The sequence below is a fragment of the Erithacus rubecula genome (assembly GCF_903797595.1).
Source record: "Erithacus rubecula genome assembly, chromosome: 27".
NCBI lineage: Eukaryota > Metazoa > Chordata > Aves > Passeriformes > Muscicapidae > Erithacus > Erithacus rubecula.
Window position 1 is genome coordinate 908,042 of NC_136679.1, and position 23,174 is coordinate 931,215.

At 51.8% G+C, this 23,174-nt stretch overlaps 1 protein-coding gene across 2 annotated transcripts; it reads right to left on the reverse strand.

The window, feature by feature from the left end:
- Nucleotides 1-729: 729 nt before the first annotated feature.
- Nucleotides 730-22,037, reverse strand: IGF2BP1 (insulin like growth factor 2 mRNA binding protein 1; the record flags this gene model as incomplete). 2 transcript variants are annotated; one of them, XM_079327959.1, is made up of 16 exons in its annotated part: nucleotides 730-895; nucleotides 1,602-1,715; nucleotides 2,979-3,110; nucleotides 3,713-3,787; nucleotides 4,723-4,839; nucleotides 5,660-5,779; nucleotides 6,666-6,801; nucleotides 7,761-7,883; nucleotides 8,927-9,061; nucleotides 10,080-10,276; nucleotides 10,658-10,742; nucleotides 11,618-11,681; nucleotides 12,580-12,631; nucleotides 13,304-13,352; nucleotides 19,742-19,802; nucleotides 21,863-22,037. In XM_079327959.1, 16 exons carry the CDS (start codon nucleotides 22,035-22,037, stop codon nucleotides 803-805), a joined length of 1,728 nt encoding a protein of 575 aa, XP_079184085.1. In that variant the 3' UTR covers nucleotides 730-802. The 2 variants fall into 2 exon arrangements, with proteins under 2 accessions (XP_079184085.1, XP_079184084.1); XM_079327958.1 differs by lacking the exon at nucleotides 10,658-10,742 and having other exon boundaries at nucleotides 10,080-10,349.
- Between the last annotated feature and the right edge of the window lie 1,137 nt (nucleotides 22,038-23,174).

A 23,174-nucleotide genomic window follows, 5' to 3' on the forward strand; every position in this document is an offset into this window, starting at 1 on the left:
AACCCCTGTCCATCCCCAATCTCCATTCCCAATCTCCATTCCCAATCTCTATCCCTGACCTCCATCCCCAATCTCCATTCCCAGTCCGTTTCCAGTCCATCCCTACTTCGATCCTGACATTCCCGATCCCAGTCTGTTCCCAGTCCATTCCCAGTCTATTCCCAATCCATTCCCAGTCCATTCCCAATCTCCATTCCCAATCTCTACCCCCAATATCCATTCCCAGTCCATTCCCAGTCTCCATCCCCAATCTCCATCCCCAATCTCCATCCCCAGTCTCCATTCCCAGTCCATCCCCAGTCCATCCCCAGTCCATCCCCACTCCGATCCCGGCATTCCCAATCCCAGTCCATTCCCAGTCCATCCCCAGTCCATCCCCACTCCGATCCCGGCATTCCCGATCCTGGCATTCCCGATCCCAGTCCATTCCCAGTCCATCCCAGTCCATCCCCACTCCGATCCCGGCATTCCCGATCCCAGTCCATTCCCAGTCCATCCCAGTCCATCCCCACTCCGATCCCGGCATTCCCGATCCCAGTCCATTCCCAGTCCATCCCCACTCCGATCCCGGCATTCCCGATCCCAGTCCATTCCCAGTCCATCCCCAGTCCATTCCCAGTCCATTCCCAGTCCATCCCCACTCCGATCCTGGCATTCCCGATCCCAGTCCATCCCCAGTCCATCCCCACTCCGATCCCGGCATTCCCGATCCCAGTCCCTTCCCGGCGGTTGTTCCCAGGCTCTCCCGGCCGCTCTGGCCGCGCCCTGTGCTCCCTCTCGGGGCTTTGGGATTGGGGGTTCCCTATTTCCTCCGGGATTGGCTCTGCCCGCTCTGCCCCTTCTGCTGCTGCTGCTTCACCTGCGCCAGGATGTCGCGGATCTTGCGCTGCGCCATCTGGAACGAGAGCCGGGAGCGCCGGGATTCCGTTTGGGAATGTCGGGATTCCGTTTGGGAATGTTGGGATTCAATTTGGGAATGTCGGGATTCCGTTTGGGAATGTCGGGATTTGATTTGGGAATGTCGGGATTCAATTTGGGAATGTTGGGATTCCATTTGGGAATGTCGGGATTTGATTTGGGAATGTCGGGATTCAATTTGGGAATGTCGGGATTCAATTTGGGAATGTCAGGATTCAATTTAGGAATGTTGGGATTCCATTTGGGAATGTCGGGATTCCGTTTGGGAATGTCGGGATTCAATTTGGGAATGTTGGGACTCAATTTGGGAATGTCGGGACCCAATCCAGGAATCCTGAGGGTTTCAGGAATCTTGGGGTTCAATCCAGGTATCCTGAAAGTTTCAAGACTCCCAGGATCCAATCCATGAATCCCGTGGGTTTCAAGAATCCCTGGATTCAACCCAGGAATCCTGAGGCTTTCAAGAATCCCGTGGGTTTCAGGAATTTCTGGTTTCAACCCAGGAACCCCAAAGGTTTCAGGAATCCCGGGATTTATTCCAGAAATCCCGAGGGTTTCAGGAACCCCAGGAGCACCTGTGGGGACCCCCCCAGTCTCCCAGTTCCCCCAGTCCCCCCCAGTCCCCCCCAGTCTCCCCAGTCTCCCCCAGTCCCCCCCAGTCCCCCCAGTCCCCCTGGCCGTACCTGGCTGGCGTAGAAGTGTCCGATGATTTTGACGATCACCTGCTCGTTCTCGTCAGGCGTTTGCTCCCGCGGCACCACGACCTCAGCGGCCGTCAGGTTCTGCAGCTCGTTCACCTGCGGGGCAGGGGAGGCCTGGAATGCTGGAATTCCCCTGGGAATCCTGGAATTCCCCTGGGAATCCTGGCATTTCCCTGGGAATCCTGGCATTTCCCTGGAATTCCGGCCTTTTTCTGGGAAATTGGGCCATTTCCCAGATTCAAGAGTTTTTCCCGGGATTCCAGTCCTTTTCCTGGGAATCTCATCCCATTTCCCACCAATCCCATCCCTCTCCCATCAATCCCATCCCTCTCCCACCAATCCCATTCCTCTCCCACCAATCCCATTCCTCTCCCACCAATCCCATCCCTCTCCCACCAATCCCATCCCTCTCCCATCAATCCCATCCCATTTCCCATCAATCCCATCCCTCTCCCACCAATCCCATCCCACTCCCACCAATCCCATCCTGCTTCCCACCAATCCCATCCCATTTCCCATCAATCCCATCCCTCTCCCATCAATCCCATCCCTCTCCCACCAATCCCATCCCTCTCCCACCAATCCCATCCCTCTCCCACCAATCCCATCCCACTCCCATCAATCCCATCCCTCTCCCATCAATCCCATCCCTCTCCCACCAATCCCATTCCTCTCCCACCAATCCCATTCCTCTCCCACCAATCCCATCCCTCTCCCATCAATCCCATTCCTCTCCCACCAATCCCATCCCTCTCCCACCAATCCCATTCCTCTCCCATCAATCCCATCCTGTTTCCCATCAATCCCATCCCACTCCCACCAATCCCATTCCTCTCCCATCAATCCCATCCCTCTCCCATCAATCCCATCCCTCTCCCATCAATCCCATCCTGTTTCCCATCAATCCCATCCCTCTCCCATCAATCCCATCCCTCTCCCATCAATCCCATCCTGTTTCCCATCAATCCCATCCCTCTCCCATCAATCCCATCCCTCTCCCATCAATCCCATCCCATTTCCCACCAATCCCATCCCTCTCCCATCAATCCCATCCCACTCCCATCAATCCCATCCCTCTCCCATCAATCCCATCCCATTTTCCATCAATCCCATTCCTCTCCCATCAATCCCATCCCTCTCCCATCAATCCCATCCCATTTTCCATCGATCCCATTCCTCTCCCATCAATCCCATCCCTCTCCCATCAATCCCATCCTGTTTCCATCAATCCCATCCCTCTCCCACCAATCCCATCCCATTTTCCATCAATCCCATTCCTCTCCCATCAATCCCATCCCTCTCCCATCAATCCCATCCCTCTCCCACCAATCCCTTTCCCAGGAATCCCGTCGCACTCACGGTTTTGCCGCCCTTGCCGATGACGCGCCCCGCGGCCGAGGCCGGCACTCGGATGTGCGTCTCCAGCTTCACCTCCTCCTTGGGCCCAAAGAAATTCTCCTCCTTCAGCTTCCCATAAATCCTGCCCTGAGCCTGCACAGGGATGGAGAGTTGGGAAAGTCCCACCCCAAAAAATCCAGCCCCAAATCTGGGAATTTGGGATAGGGCAACACCCCGTAAATCCCGTCCCAAACCTGGAGAGGGGTGGAGCTGGAAATGTCCCACCTCAAACTCTCCACTCCTGGATTTGGGATGGGACAGCATCCCATAAAATTCCAAATTTGGAATTCCAAACCCACTCAGCCCCTGGGAACAGGGAGTGAGAAATGTCCCACCCCAAAAATCCATCCCTAAATTTGGGAATTTGGGAAGGGGATTCCCACAAATCCTGCCCTGAGTCTGCAGAGGGATGGAGAGTTGGGAGTGCCCCACCCCAAACTCCATCCCCAGATTTGGGAAGGGGATTCCCATAAATCCTGCCCTGAACCTGGAGAGGGGTGGAGTTGGAAATGTCCCACCCCAAAAATCCATCCCCAAATTTGGGCTGGGGTTTCCCATAAAATCCCAGTTCTCTGCAATCCCAATCCCATTTGAATCCTGCAATGACCCCGCTGCAGGTTGGGGGGCTCAGAACTGGGGTCCCCCCCCTGCCAGGACACCCCGAGGTCCCCAGGAGGTGACAGCAGAGGGACAACCTTGAACTGCGCCTCGGGCGGGCCGGTGATGACAACCATGCGCACCTTGGAGTCCGGAGCGTCCGGGGGCGCGATCTGCAACGGGACGGCGTGAGGGACACGGGACAGGGGGGATGTGGGGACATGGGGGGACATGGGGGATATAGGGGACATGGGGACATGGGGGACATGAGGGATATAGGGGACATGGGGGGACATGGGGGACATGGGGGATATAGGGGACATGGGGGGACATGGGGGACATGGGGGGCATGAGGGACGTGGGGAGATAGGGGGACATGGGGGACCATGAGGGACGTGGGGGACATGGGGGACATGAGGGATGTGGGGAGATGGGGGACATGAGGGGCATGAGGGGCATGAGGGACGTGGGGGACAGGGGGACATGGGGGACATGGGGGATATGGGAGGACACGGGATGGACACTGGGACAATGGGGACAGGGAGACACTGGGGACATCTGGGAACAAGGGAACAATGGGGACAGGGAGACATTGGGGACATCTGGGAACAAGGGGACAATGGGGACAGGGAGACACTGGGGACAGCTGGGAACAAGGGGACAATGGGGACAGGGAGACACTGGGGACATCTGGGAACAAGGGAACAATGGGGACAGGGTGACAATGGGGACAATAAAGAGAAGGGCACAATGGGGACAGGGGGATAATGAGGACAATGGTGCCAATGGGGACAGGGAGACACTGGGAACAGCTGGGAACAAAGGGACAATGGGGAAAATGGGGACAGCGGGACAGTGGGGACAGAGAGACACTGGGACAGCTGGGGACAAGGGGACAATGGGGACAGGGTGACAATGGGGATAGGGGGACAATAGAGACAGGGAGACAATGGTGCCAGAGTGCCAATGGGGACAGGGTGACAATGGTGACAGGGTGCCAATGGGGACAGGGTGACAATGGTGGCAGGGTGACAGGGTGACAGGGTGGCAGGGTGACAATGGTGACAGGGTGACAATGGTGCCAGGGTGGCAGCCCCTGTGTCCCCACCTTGATGGAGGCGCTGGCGAAGCGCGAGAGCTGCTTGATGTGCTGCCCCTTCTTGCCAATGATGGCGCCCACGGCCTGCGCCGGGATGAACACGTGCACCGTCTCCTGCTCGGGGGGCTGCGACACGGGGCACGGGGTCAGGGGGCATGGGGAGGGGCAGGGGCACTGGGAGGGGCAGGGGCACTATTTGGGGTCACTGTGTGGGATTGGGGTCACTGGGAGGGGCAGGGGCACTATTCGGGGTCACTGTGTGGGGTCAGGGTCACTGGGAGGGGATCAGTGTCACCATTTGGGGTCCTTGTCACTGTCTGGGGTCCCTCTCACCATTTGGGGTCAGTATCACCATTTGGGGTCAGTGTCACCATTTAGGATCAGTGTAAAATCCCTGAGCTGGGAGCAGGAGCTGCCAGGGGTCCCCTGCCCATCCTGGGGCAGTTTCAGGAATGTCCCCAGGTGGGTTTGGGGTCCCCTACCCAGCTGGGGCTGTTTCAGGCACGTCCCCAGGCAGGTTTGGGGTCCCCTGCCCATCCTGGGGCAGTTTCAGGCACGTCCCCAGGCAGGTTTGGGGTCCCCTGCCCATCTGGGGCTGTTTCAGGCACGTCCCCAGGCAGGTTTGGGGTCCCCTGCCCATCCTGGGGCAGTTTCAGGCACGTCCCCAGGCAGGTTTGGGGTCCCCTGCCCATCCTGGGGCAGTTTCAGGCACGTCCCCAGGCAGGTTTGGGGTCCCCTGCCCATCCTGAGGCAGTTTCAGGCACGTCCCCAGGCAGGTTTGGGGTCCCCTGCCCATCTGGGGCTGTTTCAGGAATGTCCCCAGGCAGGTTTGGGGTCCCCTGCCCATCTAGGGCTGTTTCAGGCACGTCCCCAGTCAGGTTTGGGGTCCCCTGCCCATCCTGGGGCAGTTTCAGGAATGTCCCCAACTGGATTTGGGGTCACTCACCAGGAAGGAGCTGTAGGGGGTGGCCCCAGAGACACTTGGGGGTGGTGGCACCGCGGGGGACGAGGACGGGAAGAGCCCGACAGCAGCCAGGTTCAGACCTGGGATCAGGTGGGACTGCAGCTGGGGAGGGAGAAAATGGGAATGGGGGATTGAAACTGGGGAAGGAAATTGGGAACGAGGAGGGATTGTGGGTGGGGAGGGAGAAAATGGGAATGGGGGATTGAAACTGGGGAAAGAAATAAAATTGGGAATGAGGGGGGATTGTCCTAGGGATGGGGGGGAATCAAGGCAGGGATGGGGGGGATCAGGGCAGGGATTGGGGGGATCAGGGCAGTGATTGGGGGTGATCAGGGGGATCAGGGCAGGGATCAGGGCAGTGATTGGGGGTTATCAGGGCAGGGATCAGGGCAGTGATTGGGGGTTATCAGGGGGATCAGGACAGGGATCAGGGCAGTGATTTGGGGTGATCAGGGTGATCAGGGGGATCAGGACAGGGATGGGATGATCAGGGTGATCAGGGCAGTGATTGGGGGTGATTAGGGGGATCAGGGGGGATCAGGGTGATCAGGGCAGGGGTGGGGGGTGATCAGGGCAGTGATCAGGGCAGTGATTGGGGGTGATCAGGGCAGGGATCAGGGCAGTGATTGGGGGTGATCAGGGTGATTAGGACAGGGATGGGGTGATCAGGGCAGGAATCAGGGCAGTGATTGGGGGGGATCAGGGTGATCAGGGTGATGAGGACAGGGATGGGGTGATCAGGGGGATCAGGGCAGTGATTGGGGGTGATCAGGGTGATCAGGGGGATCAGGGCAGGGATCAGGGCAGGGATCAGGGCAGTGATTGGGGGTGATTAGGGGGATCAGGGGGGATCAGGGTGATCAGGGCAGGGGTGGGGGGTGATCAGGGCAGTGATCAGGGTGATCAGGGCAGTGATCAGGGTGATCAGGGTGATCAGGGTGATCAGGACAGGGATGAGGTGCAGTTTGGATCCCAGGACCCTGCTCACACTCATGGCTGCCACGTCGTTCTCGTAGGCCTCGCGCACGCGCCGCATGATCTCCTGCTCGGCGCGGCAGCAGCTCTCGGGAGAGCCCCGAACCGTGATGGTGCGCTCGGGGTTGTACAGGGTGAGCTCCTGCAGCCTGGGGACAGGGACAGGGACAGGGACAGGGTGAGCTCCTGCAGCCTGGGGACAGGGACAGGGACAGGGACAGGGTGAGCTCCTGCAGCCTGGGGACAGGGACAGGGACAGGGATGGGACAGGGTGAGCTCCTGCAGCCTGGGGACAGGGACAGGGACAGGGATGGGACAGGGTGAGCTCCTGCAGCCTGGGGACAGGGACAGGGACAGGGATGGGACAGGGTGAGCTCCTGCAGCCTGGGGACAGGGACAGGGACAGGGTGAGCTCCTGCAGCCTGGGGACAGGGACAGGGACAGGGACAGGGACAGGGTCAGCTCCTGCAGCCTGGGGACAGGGACACACCAGGGATAAGGACACACCCGGGGACAGGGACACACCCAGGGGACAGGGACACACCTGGGGGTGACAGGGACACACCTGGGGGCACAGGGACACACCCAGAGGGATAGGGACACTCCCAGGGAGGACAGGGACACACCCAGGGGACAGGGACATACCTGGAGACAGGGACACACCCAAAGGGACAAGGACACTCCAAGGGGATAGGGACACACCCAGGGAACAGGGACACACCCAGGGAGGACAGGGACACACCTGGGGACAGGGACACACCCATTTGATGGGGACAAGGACACACCTGGGGACAGGGACACACCTGGGGACAGGGACACACCCCGTGCAGGGTGCAGGGTTTGTGCCAGGGCCACTTTTCCCCCAAAATGGGGTTTGAATGGGAAATCCCAGCTCTGGGCACCGAGCAGTGCTGGGCTCTGCAGCACAGGAGGGACAGGAGGGACCCCAAAAGGGGCAGGGAGGGGACACCAAAAGGAATGGGGAAGGCACCCCAAAGGATTGGGAAGGGGACCCCAAAGGGACTCCAAAGGGATGGATGGTGAAGGGATGAGGAAGGGACCCCAAAAGGGTGGGAAGGGACCCCAAAGGACCCCAGGGCCCCCTCACGAGGAAATGGTGATCTTGGTCTCCGTGTCCTGCTCCACCTTCTTGAGGTTCCGCCCCTCTTTGCCAATCAGGCGCCCCACAAAGTTATTGTGGGCCAGGATCTTCAGGGGCACCTCGTCAGCCCTGGGGGATAATGGGGATAACTGGGATAACTGGGAATAACTGGGAATAACTGGGGATAACTGGGGATAACTGGGATAACTGGGATAATGGGGATAATGGGGATAATTGGGATAATGGGGATAATGGGGATAATGGGAATGGAAATGGGGATGGGAATGGGGATGGGAATAGGAATGGGAATAATGGGAACAGGAACAGGGATGGGAATGAAGGGAATAATGGGGATGGTGAGGATAATGGGAATAATGAGAATAATGGAAATGATGGGAATGATGGGAATGGGGGTGGAGATGGGAATGGGAATGGGAAAAGGAGGAAAAAACCCAAAAGGAGGGAAGAGAATGGGATGGGAGGATCAGGGATGACAGAATGTGGAGATGGGAGAATTCCCAGGGAATGGGATGATCCCAGGGTGGGATCCCAAGGAATGAGATGATCCCAGGGTGGGATCCCAGGGAATGGGAGGATCTGGGGATGGGATCCCAGGGAATGGGATGATCCCAGGATGGGATCCCAGGGAATGAGAGGATCTGGGGATGGGATCCCAAGGAATGGGAGGATCCCAAGGAATGGGAGGATCCCAGGGTGGGGTCCCAAGGAATGGGAGGATCCCAGGGTGGGATCCCAGGGAATGGGATGATCCCAGGGAATGGGAGGGTCCCAGGGTGGGATCCCAGGGAATGGGATGATCCCAGGGAATGGGAGGGTCCCAGGGTGGGGTCCCAGGGAATGGGATGATCCCAGGGAATGGGAGGGTCCCAGGGTGGGGTCCCAGGGAATGGGAGGATCCCAGGGTGGGGTCCCAGGGAATGGGAGGATCTGGGGATGGGATCCCAGGGAATGGGATGATCCCAGGGAATGGGATCCCAGGGAATGGGAGGGTCCCAGGGTGGGATCCCAGGGAATGGGATGATCCCAGGGAATGGGATCCCAGGGAATGGGAGGGTCCCAGGGTGGGATCCCAAGGAATGGGATGATCCCAGGGAATGGGATGATCCCAGGGAATGGGAGGGTCCCAGGGTGGGGTCCCAGGGGTCTCTCACGTCTTGGTGTCCTTGGCCTCCTTGTTCATGATGTCCAGGATCATCCTGCAGGCGGCTGAGCAGCCCTCGGCCGTGGAGTGGATGCTGATGGCCTTTTCTGCCGCCCCCGCGTTCTCCTTGCGGTGCACGTCGATCCTACAGACACCGCGGGGTTTGGGGGGCACCCAGAGCCCCCAAACTGCCCCACACCCCAAATAAAGGGGGGACACTGATCCTACAGACACCGCGGGGTTTGGGGGGCACCCAGAGCCCCCAAACTGCCCCACACCCCAAATAAAGGGGGGACATTGATCCTACAGACACAGCGGGGTTTGGGGGGCACCCAGAGCCCCCAGACTGCCCCACACCCCAAATAAAGGGGGGACATTGATCCTACAGACACCGCGGGGTTTGGGGGGCACCCAGAGCCCCCAGACTGCCCCACACCCCAAATAAAGGGGGGACACTGATCCTACAGACACCGCGGGGTTTGGGGGGCACCCAGAGCCCCCAGACTGCCCCACACCCCAAATATAGGCAGGGAAAATCGATCCTAAAAACAATCAGGGTTTGGGAAGGACCCCAGAGCTTCCAGGCTGCCCCACACCCCAAATAAAGGGGGAACGCTGATCCTAAAAACAATCAGGGATTGGGGAAAAAAACTAAAAAAACACCCCAAACCCCAAAAAAAACCCCAAAATCCCCCAAAAAAACCCATCAAAAAACCCAAAAAAAACCTCAAAAAAGCCCTCCAAAAACTCCAAAACACCCCCAAAAAATCCCACCCCCCAAAAAACTCCCCAAAAACCCCCAAAGAAAACCCAAAAGCCCCCCCAAAAACCCCCCAAAACCCCCATAAAAATCCCAAAACACCCCCTAAAAAACCCCAAAACACCCCAAAACACCCCTTAAAAAACCCAAAAAATCCCCCAAAACCCCCATAGAACCCGCATGAAACCCCCAAAAAACTCCAAAACACCCCCTAAAAAAACCCAAAAAAAACCCCATAAAACCCCCCAAAAAACCCCCATAAAACCCCCCAAAAAAACCCAAAACACCCCCTAAAAAACCCCAAAACACCCCTAAAAAACCCAAAAATCCCCCAAAACCCCCATAGAACCCGCATAAAACCCCCCAAAAAACCCCCAAAACCCCCCAACCCCCCCCAGCTCACTTGGACTGGGTCTGCTTGGTGATGCTGCGGATGGTGGCCCCCTCCTTGCCGATGATGGCCCCCACGAACTGGGTGGGCACCAGCAGGCGCAGGGGCAGCTCCAGGGGGGGCTGGCGGGGGGGCGGCCCCGCGGGGGGGGAGGGGGAGCCGGGCCGGGCGGGGCCGCGGGCGGGGCCGGGTCTGCGCCCGTTCTCGGGCTGCTCGTCCGGGATGTAGGAAACGCGCAGGGCGTGGCTCTCCAGCTGCTGCCCGTTCAGCTTCTGGATGGCTCTGAGGGAGGGTCAGGGGGTTTTTTGGGGGATTTTTAGGGGGTTTTTTGAGGATTTTTTGAGGATTTTTTGGGGATTTTTTGAGGATTTTTTGGGGGATTTTTTGAGGATTTTTTGAGGATTTTTTGGGATTTTTTTGGGGATTTTTTGAGGATTTTTTGGGGATTTTTTGAGGATTTTTTGAGGATTTTTTTAGGGTTTTTTTGGGGGATTTTTTGAGGATTTTTTGAGGATTTTTTTGGGTTTTTTTAGGATTTTTTGGGGGATTTTTTTGAGAATTTTTTGAGGTTTTTTGGAGGATTTTTTGCGCCCGTTCTCGGGCTGCTCGTCCGGGATGTAGGAAACGCGCAGGGCGTGGCTCTCCAGCTGCTGCCCGTTCAGCTTCTGGATGGCTCTGAGGGAGGGTCAGGGGGTTTTTTTTAGGGGGGTTTTTAGGGGGATTTTTGGGTATTTTTTGAGGATTTTTTGGGGTTTTTTTAGGATTTTTTGGGGATTTTTTAGGGATTTTTGGGGGATTTTTTGAGGATTTTTTGGGGGTTTTTTGAGGATTTTTTGAAGATTTTTTTGGTTTTTTTTAGGGTTTTTTTGAGGGTTTTTTGAGGATTTTTGGGTATTTTTGGGGGTTGTTTTGGGTTTTTTTGGGTTTTTTAGGGGTTTTTTGGGGGTTTTTTTTAAGGAGTTTTTGATTTTTTTTGAGGATTTTTTGGGGTTTCTTTTGAGAATTTTTGGGGGTTTTTTGAGCATTTTTGGGGTTTTTTTAGGGGTTTTTTGGGTATTTTTGAAGGATTTTTTGAGGATTTTTGGGGTTTTTTTAGGGGTTTTTTTGAGGATTTTTTGAGGATTGTTGGGATTTTATTAGGGGTTTTCTTGGGATTTTTTGAGGATTTTTGGGGGCTTTTAAGGGTTTTTTTGGGATTTTTGCGGGTTTTTTAGGGTTTTTTTTCAGGATTTTTTGGGGTTTTATGGTGTTTTTTGCAGGTTTTTTCAGAGTGTTGGGTTTGGGTTTTTTTTAGGTTTCTGGGGTTTTTTGGGGTGTTTCGGGAGTTTTTTTCTGGTTTTTGGGATTTTTGTTCTGTTTTTTGGGAGTTTAAGGGGGGACTTTTGAGGGTTTTGGGGAGTAAAATATTCAGCTTCAGGATGGCCCTGAATGGGGGGATTTTTGGGAGCTTATTTTGGGATTTTGAGGATTTTTAGGAAGTAGGGTATTCAGTTTCAGGATGGATCTGGGAATGGGGAATGAGGGAATTCGGGAATTCCGAGTTCACTCACTGCCGGGTCTGCTCGCGGCTGGCGTAGGTGACGTTCACCACGGCCGTGTCACTGTCCGTGTTCACTGCGGGACGGGAAACAGGCGGGGATTGGGAAAAGGGGCGGGGATTGGGAAAAGGGGCGGGGATTGGGGAAAGGGGCGGGGATTGGGGAAGGGGAGGGGATTGGAAAAAGGGGCGGGGATTGGGGAAAGGGGCGGGGATTGGGGAAAGGGGCGGGGATTGGGAAAAGGGGCGGGGATTGGGGAAAGGGGCGGGGATTGGGAAAAGGCGGCGGGGATTGGGGAAAAGGGGCGGGGATTGGGAAAAGGGGCGGGGATTGGGAAAAGGGGAGGGGGTTCAGGAAAAGGGGAGGGAATTGGGAAAAGGGGCGGGGATTGGGAAAAGGGGGCGGGGATTGGGGAAAAGGGGAGGGGGTTCAGGAAAAGGGGTGGGGATTGGGAAAATGGGAGGGGATTGGGAAAAGGGGCGGGGATGGGGAAAAGGGGAGGGGGTTCAGGAAAAGGGGAGGGAATTGGGAAAAGGGGCGGGGATTGGGAAAAGGGGGCGGGGATTGGGGAAAAGGGGAGGGGGTTCAGGAAAAGGGGTGGGGATTGGGAAAAGGGGCAGGGATTGGGAAAAGGGGCAGGGATTGGGAAAAGGGGAGGGGGTTCAGGAAAAGGGGTGGGGATTGGGAAAAGGGGAGGGGGTTCAGGAAAAGGGGCAGGGATTGGGAAAAGGGGAGGGGATTGGGAAAGGGGTGGGGATTGGGAAAAGGGGAGGGGATTGGGAAAAGGGGCGGGTATATGGGGAAAGGGGCGGGGATTGGGAAAAGGGGGTGGGGACTAGGGAAAAGGGGCAAGGAATCAGGAAAGGGGTGGGGATTTGGGAAAAGGGGCGGGATTTGTGAAAGGGGGTGGGGATTCAGGAAGAGGGATGGGGATTCAGGAAAATTCGGGAAATCCGGGATTTTTTCCTGCCTACCTTGCTCACAGTTCTCCACGGTGCCGTACTGGGCCAGCAACCCATCCAAAACCTGGGAAAAAGGGAAAAAGGGTCATTAAGAATTCCATTGGGAATTTTAGGAATTCCTTTAGGATCATTAAGAATTCCATCATTATCATTAAGAATTCCATTAGGATCGTTAGAAATTCCTTTAGGATTGTGAGGAATTCCATTGGGATCGTTAAGAATTCCATAAGGATTGTCAAGAATTCCATGAGGATTGTCAAGAATTCCATCAGGATGGCTAAGAGTTCCTTTAGGATTGTTTATAATTCCATCAGGATTGTTAAAAATTAATTTAGCATCATTAGGAATTCCATGATAATAATTAGAAATCCCATTGGAATCATTAAGGATTCCATGAGGATCGTCAAGAATTCCATGAGGATCGTGAGGAATTCCATCAGGATCATGAGGAATTCCATCAGGCTCGTTAAGAATTCCATCAGGGTCATTAAGAATTCCTGAGTAATTAACACCAGGAAGCTCCAGGATCAATCTTGGAGCCAGCAGGAGGAAAACTGAGCCAGGGAAAATTCCCAGTAGGAAATGAGTATCCCGTTTATTCCCTGCACAGTGGGAAAACCCCAAACAAACTGGAATTAACGGGAATTGTGGAATGGTTGGGGTCGCTCTCCGGGGATTCCCAGGTAATTAAGAGCCAATTAATGAATTAATTAATTAACAAACCCCCCGCTCCTACCTCCCATCGCAGCTGGGGCGGGATGTTCCGGATCTGGATTTTCCGGCTCCTGCAAGGATGGAAAAAGGGAAATTTGGGATCTGAGCAATTCCCTGGGAATTCTGGGGATTCCTGGTGGGTCCAGGTTCACTGCGGGGCTGGAATTCCTCTGGGGGTGGAATTCTGGAATCTCTTTGGGAACAAAATTCCAGAATTCCTCCAGGAGTGAAATTCCAGAATCCCTTTGGGAGTGAAATTCCAGAATTCCCCCAGCAGCGAAATTCCAGAATTCCTCCAGGAGTGAATTTCCAGAATCCTTCCTGGAGTGGAATTCCAGAATTCTTCTAGGAACAAAATTCCAGAATCCCTCTGGGAACGAAATTCCAGAATTCTCTCAGAAGTGAAATTCCAGAACCCCTTTTGGGATAGAATTTCCAGAATCCTCCCCATGAGCAGAATTCCAGAATCCCCTTGGAAGAGAAATTCCAGAGTCCACCCAGGAGTGAAATTCCAGAATTCTTTTGGGATTGGAATTCCAGAATTCCACTGGGAGCAAAATTCCGGAATCCTCCAGGAGTGAAATTCCTGAATCCTTCAGGAGTGAAATTCCAGAATCCCCTGAGGAGCAAAATTCCAGAATTTTGTTCTTCCCAATTCCCTTTTCCCAGCACAGCAGCTCCTGGTTCAATCCCAAATTTTAACAGGGGATTTTCTCCCAGGGCTGTTCCTCATCCCAGCACAGATCCCAAATAATCCCAAAATCCCTGGATAAAACTCAGGATTAAAGCCAGAACATTCCAGATTTTTGGGGGAATTCCCAAAATTCTGCCCCCATTTGGGAGCAGACCTGGAGCAGGAAAATCCCAAATGTGGGATTTGAGCCCTGCCCGGCGCCTCCCTCTGGGAAAGATCCCAAATCCCACGGGGCCACTCCCAAAATCCTGGAATTCCTGGCTAATTGCTGCTCATTATCCAGGTGATTGACAGCTGTCACTCACAGATTTACAGTTCCTGGCATTCCCAGACTCCTGGAACAATTCCATCAAAACATCAAATCCTTTGGGATTTTCCTACCTGGGGATCCCAAATCTGCACCTGGGGATTTGAGGCTCCTTTGGTCACATTTTTGGGGAGATTTTGATGGGAAGAGGATCCCAAAATTCCCAGGAATTCCCAGGTAAATATTGATCAAATCCCAGCTGGATGGGATCCACGAATTCCAGGGAATATTTGGGATAGGGACGGGCAGAAAAGGGAAAATCCCAAATTCCCTTTCCCAATCCCAGGCAGGCGAAAACTCTGGGAGTTTGGGATTCCCTCAAGATGGGAATTACTTGGATTGATTAATTAGGATTATTTAATTAGGATTAATTAGGATTGATTAATTAGGATTATTCAATTAAGGTTGATTAATTAGGATTGATTAATTAGGATTATTGAGCTGCAGGGAGTTCCAGGGCTGATCCCACGGCTCCGGAATTCCGTGGGAATCGAGCAAAGCCGGAGCTCTGCTGGCAAAATTCCAGGAATTTCGTGGATTGGGATGGAGATCTGAGACTCTCTGTGCCCCTCATCCCAAAAAAATCCTGGAATTCCCAAATCTGGGAAAAATTCCAGCACAAAAATCAACATTTCCCATGGTAGCAAGGAGGAAAAATGGGGAATTCCTCTGGATCTGCTCCCTGGAGACCCGGGAAGAGCCAAAATTTGGGAATGGGGGGATCCCAAATTTTGGGGAATTTCAGGGAATTCCACTTTGGGATTTCTGGGAGTACTCGGAGCTGGGTACTGGTGGGAACTTGGATCCTGCTGGAAAACCCGGCTCTGACTGGGGGTGGAAACTGGGAGAGATTTTTGGGATCGGGACATGAGGAATTCCTGATGGAAATGGGAATTCCTGATGGGATTGGGACATCAGGAATTCCTGATGGGAATTCCCTGTTCCTGTGGGATTGGGACATGAGGAACATGGAATTCCCTTTGGGAATGGGATATCAGGAATTCCTGACAGAAATGAGACACCAGGAATTCCTGATGGAAATGGGAATTTCCTTGGGACTGGGACATGAGGAACACAAAATTCCCAATGGGAATGGGACATCAAGAATTCCCTGTAGGATTGGGAATGAGGAATTCTCTGTTCCTAATGGGAAAGACACCTCAGGAATTCCCTGTGGGATTGGGACATGAGGATGGAAATGGGAATTTCCTGATCCCAGTTGGATTGGGACATCAGGAATTCCTGATAGAAACGGGAATGGGGAATTCCCTGTTCCTGATGGGATTGGGACACGAAGAATTCCCAATGGGAATGGGACACCAGAAATTCCCTGTGGGATTGGGAATGAGAAATTCCCTGTTCCTGATGGGATTGGGACACGAAGAATTCCCAATGGGAATGAGACACCAGAAATTCCCTGTGGGATTGGGAATTCCCTGTGGGATTGGAACATGAAGAAGACAAAATTCCCAATGGGAATGAGACACCAGGAATTCCCTGTGGGATTGGGAATTTCCTTGGGATTGGGACATGAGGAACACAAAATTCCCAATGGGAATGAGACACGAAGAATTCCCTGTAGGATTGGGAATGAGAAATTCCATGTTCCCTTTGGGATTGGGACACCAGGAATTCCCAATGGAAATGGGAATTTCTTTGGGATTGGGACATGAGGAACATGGAATTCCCTTTGGGATTGGGACACCAGGAATTCCCAATGGAAATGGGAATTTCCTTGGGATTGGGACACGAGGAACATGGAATTCCCTTTGGGATTGGGACACCAGGAATTCCCAATGGAAATGGGAATTTCCTTGGGATTGGGACACGAGGAACATGGAATTCCCTTTGGGATTGGGACACCAGAAATTCCCGATGGAAATGGGAATGAGAAATTCCCTGTTCCCTTTGGGATTGGGACACCAGGAATTCCCAATGGAAATGGGAATTTCTTTGGGATTGGGACACCAGGAACACAAAATTCCCAATGGAAATGGGACATCAAGAATTCCCTGTAGAAATGGGATAAAATAATTCTCTTCTATTTTTTTATTTTAATCAATCCCAAATCAAATCCTAACCCAAAACCGCCAATTTTTGAATTTTTATTTCTTTTTTTAAACAAAATCTTTGTTTTTTTCAGCTTCCCCAGTGACTCAAACCAGGAAAATTTTCCAGTTGCTCCCAAATTTTCTCCTCAACAAAATAAAAAAAAACTCCCAAAAACCAACAAAATGCTCAAAACGACCGAAAATTATCCCAAAATCTCCTTTTTGTTCATAAAATCTCATTTTTATGGATATTTTCTCAAAACTTAAGATTTTTAATGAATTCTGCTCAAAATTTTCCCCCAAATAATGAAAATAATTGGGAGAATCCCAAGAATTCATCCCAAAAAAATCAATTTATTCCTCTTGGAGCCAAATCCCTTTTTTTGGTGCTATTTTAACCTATTTTGGGATTTTTAATTTAATTTTTAAAATTTCTGTTTAGGAGAGTTTTTAAAAAATCAGGAATAAAACAAAAGGAAAGAATTCCTTGGAGTTTTTAGGTATTAATTAATTAAAACCACCCAAATTAAAATTTTTTACATCATTATTTGCACTTGAACATAAAGAAAAAAAATAAATTTGGGGGTTTTTGTTGTTTTTTTTTATTTTTAACAATAAATTCCCACATTTTTAAAGGGATCAAAAAGGGGAAAAAAAATTAAAGTCAGGTTTGGGGGGAGGGGAAAGGTGAGGAATTTTTTTTTTTCCCATCCCTAAATTCTCCCTTAATTAACCATTTCCTGCTCCCTCCACTCCAAACTGGAAATTCCAGTCTGGGAAAAAAAAAAAAAAAAAAAAAAAAAAAAAAAAAAAAAAAAAAAGAAAGAAAGAGAAAGTACAAAAAAACACAAACTCCTAAAAATAAAAATTTTTTTAAAAATTCAATTTTTAAGGACACATCTCACATTTTTTTGGGTTTGGAGGAGCCAAAATTCCCCAAATTCACCCCCAAAATTTGAATTTCAGCTCCCAACAATCCCCAGTTAATGGGAAAAACCCCAAAATCGCTTTTTCCACACCCCCAAAAAATCCAAAAATCCTTCCCAAAATTCCCCAAAAATCCCCCAAAATGAGATTTTCCAGCCCAATCCAACAATTTTTTTTTACACCCAGGAGGAAAAATAAATCCAAATCTCAAAATATTTTTAATTTTTTCCCCATCCCTAAATTATTGATTATCCAAAAAAGGGAAAATTTGGGATTTTCCTGGGTTTTTTTATGACATTTTGTAAATTTTCACGGAATTCCAGTAACAAAAATCATCAAGGAGGGGAAAAAATAAATTCATAAAAATTAAAATTATTCCACCAAAATTCGGGAATTTGAGCCAAAAAAACGGGGCTGGGGAATTCCCAGCTGGATTTGGGATCAGGGTTTTTTTGGGATCAGCCCCCTCCCAAAAATTTTTGGGAATTTGAAGATTTCCAAAATAGGGCAGGGAAAGGAGAGAATTTGGGAATTTTGGGTTGGAAATTGGGAATTTTGGGTTGGGAATTTTGGGAATTTTGGGGTTGGAATTTTGGGAAAATTCACACTGGGAATTTGGGAAGTTTAGGAACAGGATTTAGGAATTTGTGATTGGGAATTTTGGGAATTTGGGGTCAGGATTTTGGGAAATTTGGGGCTGAATTTTGGAAGTTCTGGGTTGGAGTTTGGGGAATTTGGAAATGGGATTTTGGGAATTTGGGGTTAGGAATTTGGAAAGTTTAGGACCAGAATTTGGGAAATTTGAACTGGGATTTTGGGAAGTTTGGGGTTGGGATTTTGGGAATTTGGGAACCAGAATTTGGGAAATTTGGGACCGAAATTTGGGGATTTTGGAGCTGGAGTTTTGGGAAATTTAGGAACAGGATTTGGGAATTTTGGGACCAGAATTTGGGATTTTTGTGGGAAGAATTTGGGAATTTTGGGGTCGGGATTTTGGGAACTTTGGGACCAGAATTTGGGAACTTTGGGTTCAGGATTTTGGGAAGTTTGGGGTCAGGACTCTCGGAAGTTTAGGACTGGAATTTGGGAACATTGGGAATTTAAATTTAAATTTAATTGGGATTTTTAAAAGTTTAGGGTCAGGATTTTTGGGAAGTTTAGGACCAGAATTTGGGAAATTGGAACTGGGATTTTGGGGTCAGGATTCTGGGAAGTTTGGGGTTGGGATTTTGGGAACTTTAGGGTCAGGATTTTTGAGAAGTTTAGGACCAGAATTTGGGAACTTTGGGGTTGGGATTTCGGGAATTTTGGTGCAGGTTTTGGGAATTTTAGGGCCGGGATTTTGGGAATTTTAGGACCAGAATTGGGGAACTTTGGGGTCGGATTTCGGGAATTATGGGGCAGGATTTTGGGAATTTTGGGGTCGGGATTTTGGGAAGTTTGGGGCCGGAATTTTGGGAATTTTGAGGCAGGATTTTGGGAAGTTTGGGGTCGGGATTTTGGGGATTTTGGGAAGTTTGGGACAGGATTTTGGGGATTTTGGGAGTTTTGGGGCCGGGATTTTTCCGGCTTCGTCCCCTCCCCTCTTTTCTCTCGCCCGGGTCACGTGGGAGGGATTTGGAATCTCTGGGATCGGGAATTCCGGGAATTCCAAGAATTTCGGGAGGGAGGAGGTACAAAAAACGAGGGGAAGGAAAAAAAAAAAACCAAAAACAAAAAAACCCCGGAATTTCTGGGCAATAACAAATCCAGGCAGGATTTTTTAGGGATTTTTCAGGAATTCCCAGATTTTCCCGAGCGCTCCCAGCCGGGAACAACAAAAGAAGATGGAGAGGGATGGGCTGGGCGGGAGAAACTGGGAAACCCCAAAAACGCCCTTTTTCACCCCAAAAATCCCAAAACTTCCATCAGCGTTTCACCCCTGCCCGCCCACAGCAGCCACGTGCCGGTTTTGATTCTTTTCTCCCCAGCAAAATTCACTTTTTAAAATCGAATTTGCAAAAAAAAAATATTAATTTTTAATTTTTTTTTTTTAATTTTCTTTCTCCCCAAACAAAGGATTTTCACTCATTTCCCAGCCCAGGAGCCAAAAGGAGTTGGGAAATTTTTCCATAATTTCCACGATTTTTTTTTTTTTCTTTCCACAGATTCTTCCACAAGTTTGGAAATCCCAGCCCCCAAAACCATCCATCACCTTGAGCAGCACGTGGAGAATTATTTATTTCACTTTTTTCCACCTATTTTAAAAATTAAAAACTCGCCGATTAAATTTTTTTTAATCAATCCATGAAATTATGAGTGAATTAATTAAACTCAACTCACTGAGGACAAATCCCAGCCCAAAATCTTCAACATTTCTCCATTTTTAGGTGGAATTTTTTGCTTTTTTTTCTCTCCTACTTTTCCCCCGAAACACAAATTAATAATTCCGACGGCAACGATTCGAAATCAATTAAAAATCAATTAAAACTCTGATTTTACCTTTGTTTTTTGGGCACTGAGTGCTCGATCTCCAGCTGCTTCCCATGGAGTTCCACTTTCCCTGCAAACAAAACGTGCCCGGGGTTGGAATTTTGGGATAAAAAAACCTCGGGAAAAATGGGAATTTTCCCAAAATTCATCCCAAATTCTCCCGAATTCCACCCAAACCCAGCCCTCAGCAAAGTGGATTTTTTATTAAATCCATTTTCCACGTGGGGTTGGTGCCTCTGGAATTGTTCCTTGGGAATATTTTATCCATTGCTCTGAGATTTGGGGGGTTTTTTTTGTTTTTTTTTTTTTGTTTGTTTGTTTGTGGATTTGGAGAATTCCTCCCTCTTTTCTTTCAGCCCTCCAGGAAAAGTCTTTAGAGAAAATTCTTTTTTTTCACACGGAAAAGCTCCAAATTGGAGATTCCACATTAAATGGATTCCTCCTGGAAAAATGGAGAGGGATTTCCTCGCTGCTGGGTAATTCCATGATTTATTTTAAATTTATTTCTTCTTCTTAATTAATTCTTTTTGGTTTTTTGAGAGGTGGGGGAGCAGAAAAGAAGAAAAATCAGATGCGGGAAGAGCCTGGGCGGAAGAAGATGGAGAGGAGGGAAAAAAAAAAAATTTAAAAACCTCCAAATTCCCGATTTTCTCCCAAATTCCTTTTTCCCAAGTTTCTCCCTGGCTGCTCCCAGTTCTGGGGATCCCCGCGGGTTTTGGGGATCCCCGCGGATTTTTGGGATCCCCGGGATTTTGGGGGATCCCCGGGATTTTGGGGTCGTTTTGTGTCCCCATCCCGGGTTTTGGGGCTTTTGAGGAAGGGATAAAAAGCGGGATCGCATGGATTGGAGAAGGGGGAGGGGATGGGGGTCGGGATTTTGGGGGGTCAGGAGGGATTTAGGGGGTCGGGATGGATCGAGAGGGTCAGGAGGAACTGAGAAGTCGGGATTTAGGGGGTTGGGATTTAGGGGGTCAGGATTTAGGGGTCGGGATTTAGGGGGTTGGGATTTAGGGGGTCAGGATTTAGGGGTCGGGATTTAGGGGGTTGGGATTTAGGGGGTCAGGATTTAGGGGTCGGGATTTAGGGGGTTGGGATTTAGGGGGTCAGGATTTAGGGGTCGGGATTTAAGGGGATCGGGAAGAATCGAGGGGTTGGGATTTAGGAATCAGGAGAGATTTTGGGGGTCGGGATTTAGGGAACGGGAGAGTTCAAGGGGTCGGGATTTCGGGGGTCGGGAGGGATCTGAAAGGATCGAGGGGTCGGGATTTGGGGATTGATCGACGGCTCGGGATTTCGGGGCTCGGAAGGGATCGAAGTTTCAGGATTTGGGGATCAGAAGGGATCGAGGGGATTAGAAGGGATCGAAGTTTCAGGATTTGGGGATCAGAAGGGATCGAGGGGTCGGGATTTCGGGGGTCGGAAATTGATCAAGAGGTCGGAAAGGAACGAGGTTTTGGGATTTGGGGATCCGGGACTGATGGAGGGGATGGGAAAGGATGGAGGGGTCGGGATTTAGGGGGTCAGGGAGGATCGGAAGGGATCGAGGGGTCGGGATTAAGGGCACAGGATTTCGGGGGTCAGGAGGGATCGGAAAGGATCCTGGGGTCAGGATTGGGGGTCGATGAGCGATCAGGATTTGGGGATCGGGGATTGATGAGCGATCAAGATTTGGGGATCGATGAGCGATCGGGATTTGGGAATCGGGGGTCGATGAGCGATCGGGATTTAGGGATCGGGGGTTGATGAGGGGTCAGGATTTGGGGATCGGGGGTCAGGATTTGGGGATCGGGGGTCAGGATCTGGGGATCGATGAGCGATCAGGATCTGGGGATCGGGGGTCAGGATCTGGGGATCGGGGGTTGATGAGGGGGTCAGGATTTGGGGATCGAGAGACAGGATTTGGGGATCGAGAGACAGGATTTGGGGATCGGGGGTCCACGAGGGATCAGGATTTGGGGATCGGGGGTCGATGAGGGATCAGGATTTGGGGATCGGGGATCAGGATTTGGGGATCGGGGATCAGGATTTGGGGATCGGGGGTCCATGAGGGATCAGGATTTGGGGATCGGGGATCAGGATTTGGGGATGGCGGGTGGACCCCCAGCCCCGCCGGGCTCCCCCCGCGCTCACCCGAGAAAGTTTCGATGGCTTTCATGGCCCACTGCTCGTCGGGACAGTCCACAAAGGCATAGCCGGACTTGACCAGGAACTGCCCGCTGAAGGAGATCTGGTGCTCGGCGAACACTTTCTCCAGCTCGGCGGCGGTGACGCCCTCGGGCAGGTTCCCGATGTACAGCTTGTTCATCTTCGGGGGGCTCGGGGGGCTCCGCCGAGCTCGCTGCCGGCCCGGGGGCTGCGCTGGGCGGCTCCGCTTCGCCCCCCGAGCTCTGCCCCGCCGCTGCTTTTTTTTTTTTTTTTTTTTTTTTTTTTTGAGTTATATTTTTTCCCCTCCTCTCTTTCTCTTTTCTCTTCTTCTTTTTTTTTTTTTTTTTCTTCTCTTTTTGTATATTTTTTTTTTTTTTTTTTTTTTTTTTTTTTTTTTTTTTTTTTTTGCCTTTTGCCCAGCGGATTTTTGTGCCGTTGGGGAGGGGGGCGGCGGCCGCTGGAGGAGGAGGAGGAGGAGGAGGAGGAAGGAGGGGAGGGGGCGGCCCCGGCGGGCAGGGCGGTGGCGCCGGTGGCTACGGGGGGCCCCCCGAGCTGGCCCGAGTGGCCCCGGAGTGAACACCGGACACCGGGAATTTGGAGGAATTGGGGAGATTAAATAAAGCCTGGGTTGGAAAATTAAAAAAAAAAAAAAAAAAAAAGAAAAGAGTGAAAATGTGAAAATGTTTGCGGGAGGAAGCCACGTGGTGATGCGGGGGGGAGGGGCTGGGGAAAAGGGGGGAGGGGAGGGGGAGGGGGCGGCCGCTACTTATTTATTAATTTATTTATTTGAATTCCATTTAATTCCTGCTCGGGATGGGGGGCGCGTCCCTCCCCCCCCACCCTCCCTCTCCCCCTTCCCCAACATCCCCCCCGCCCCCCACCCCTCCCCCCCAACCCATCGGGGGCTCCTTCCCATCTGCCGCGCCCCTCCCCCACCCTCCCCTCCCCCTCCCTCCCCTCCCCCCGGAGCCTCAATGGGATTTTTCTGGGTGTAAAAAACTTCGGCATCAAAGGGGCCGGCGGGGCCCTGGCGCCAGCGCTGGGGCTGGGTTTGGGGGCGGGGGTCGCGCTGGGATCGCCCCCTCCCCCCGGGACCCCCGGGCTGGGTTTGGGGGCGGGGGTCGCGCTGGGATCGCCCCCTCCCCCCGGGACCCCCGGGCTGGGTTTGGGGGCGGGGGTCGCGCTGGGATCGCCCCCTCCCCCCGGGACCCCCGGGCTGGGTTTGGGGGCGGGGGTCGCACTGGGATCGCCCCCTCCCCCCGGGACCCCCGGGCTGGGTTTTGGGGGTTTTTTGGGG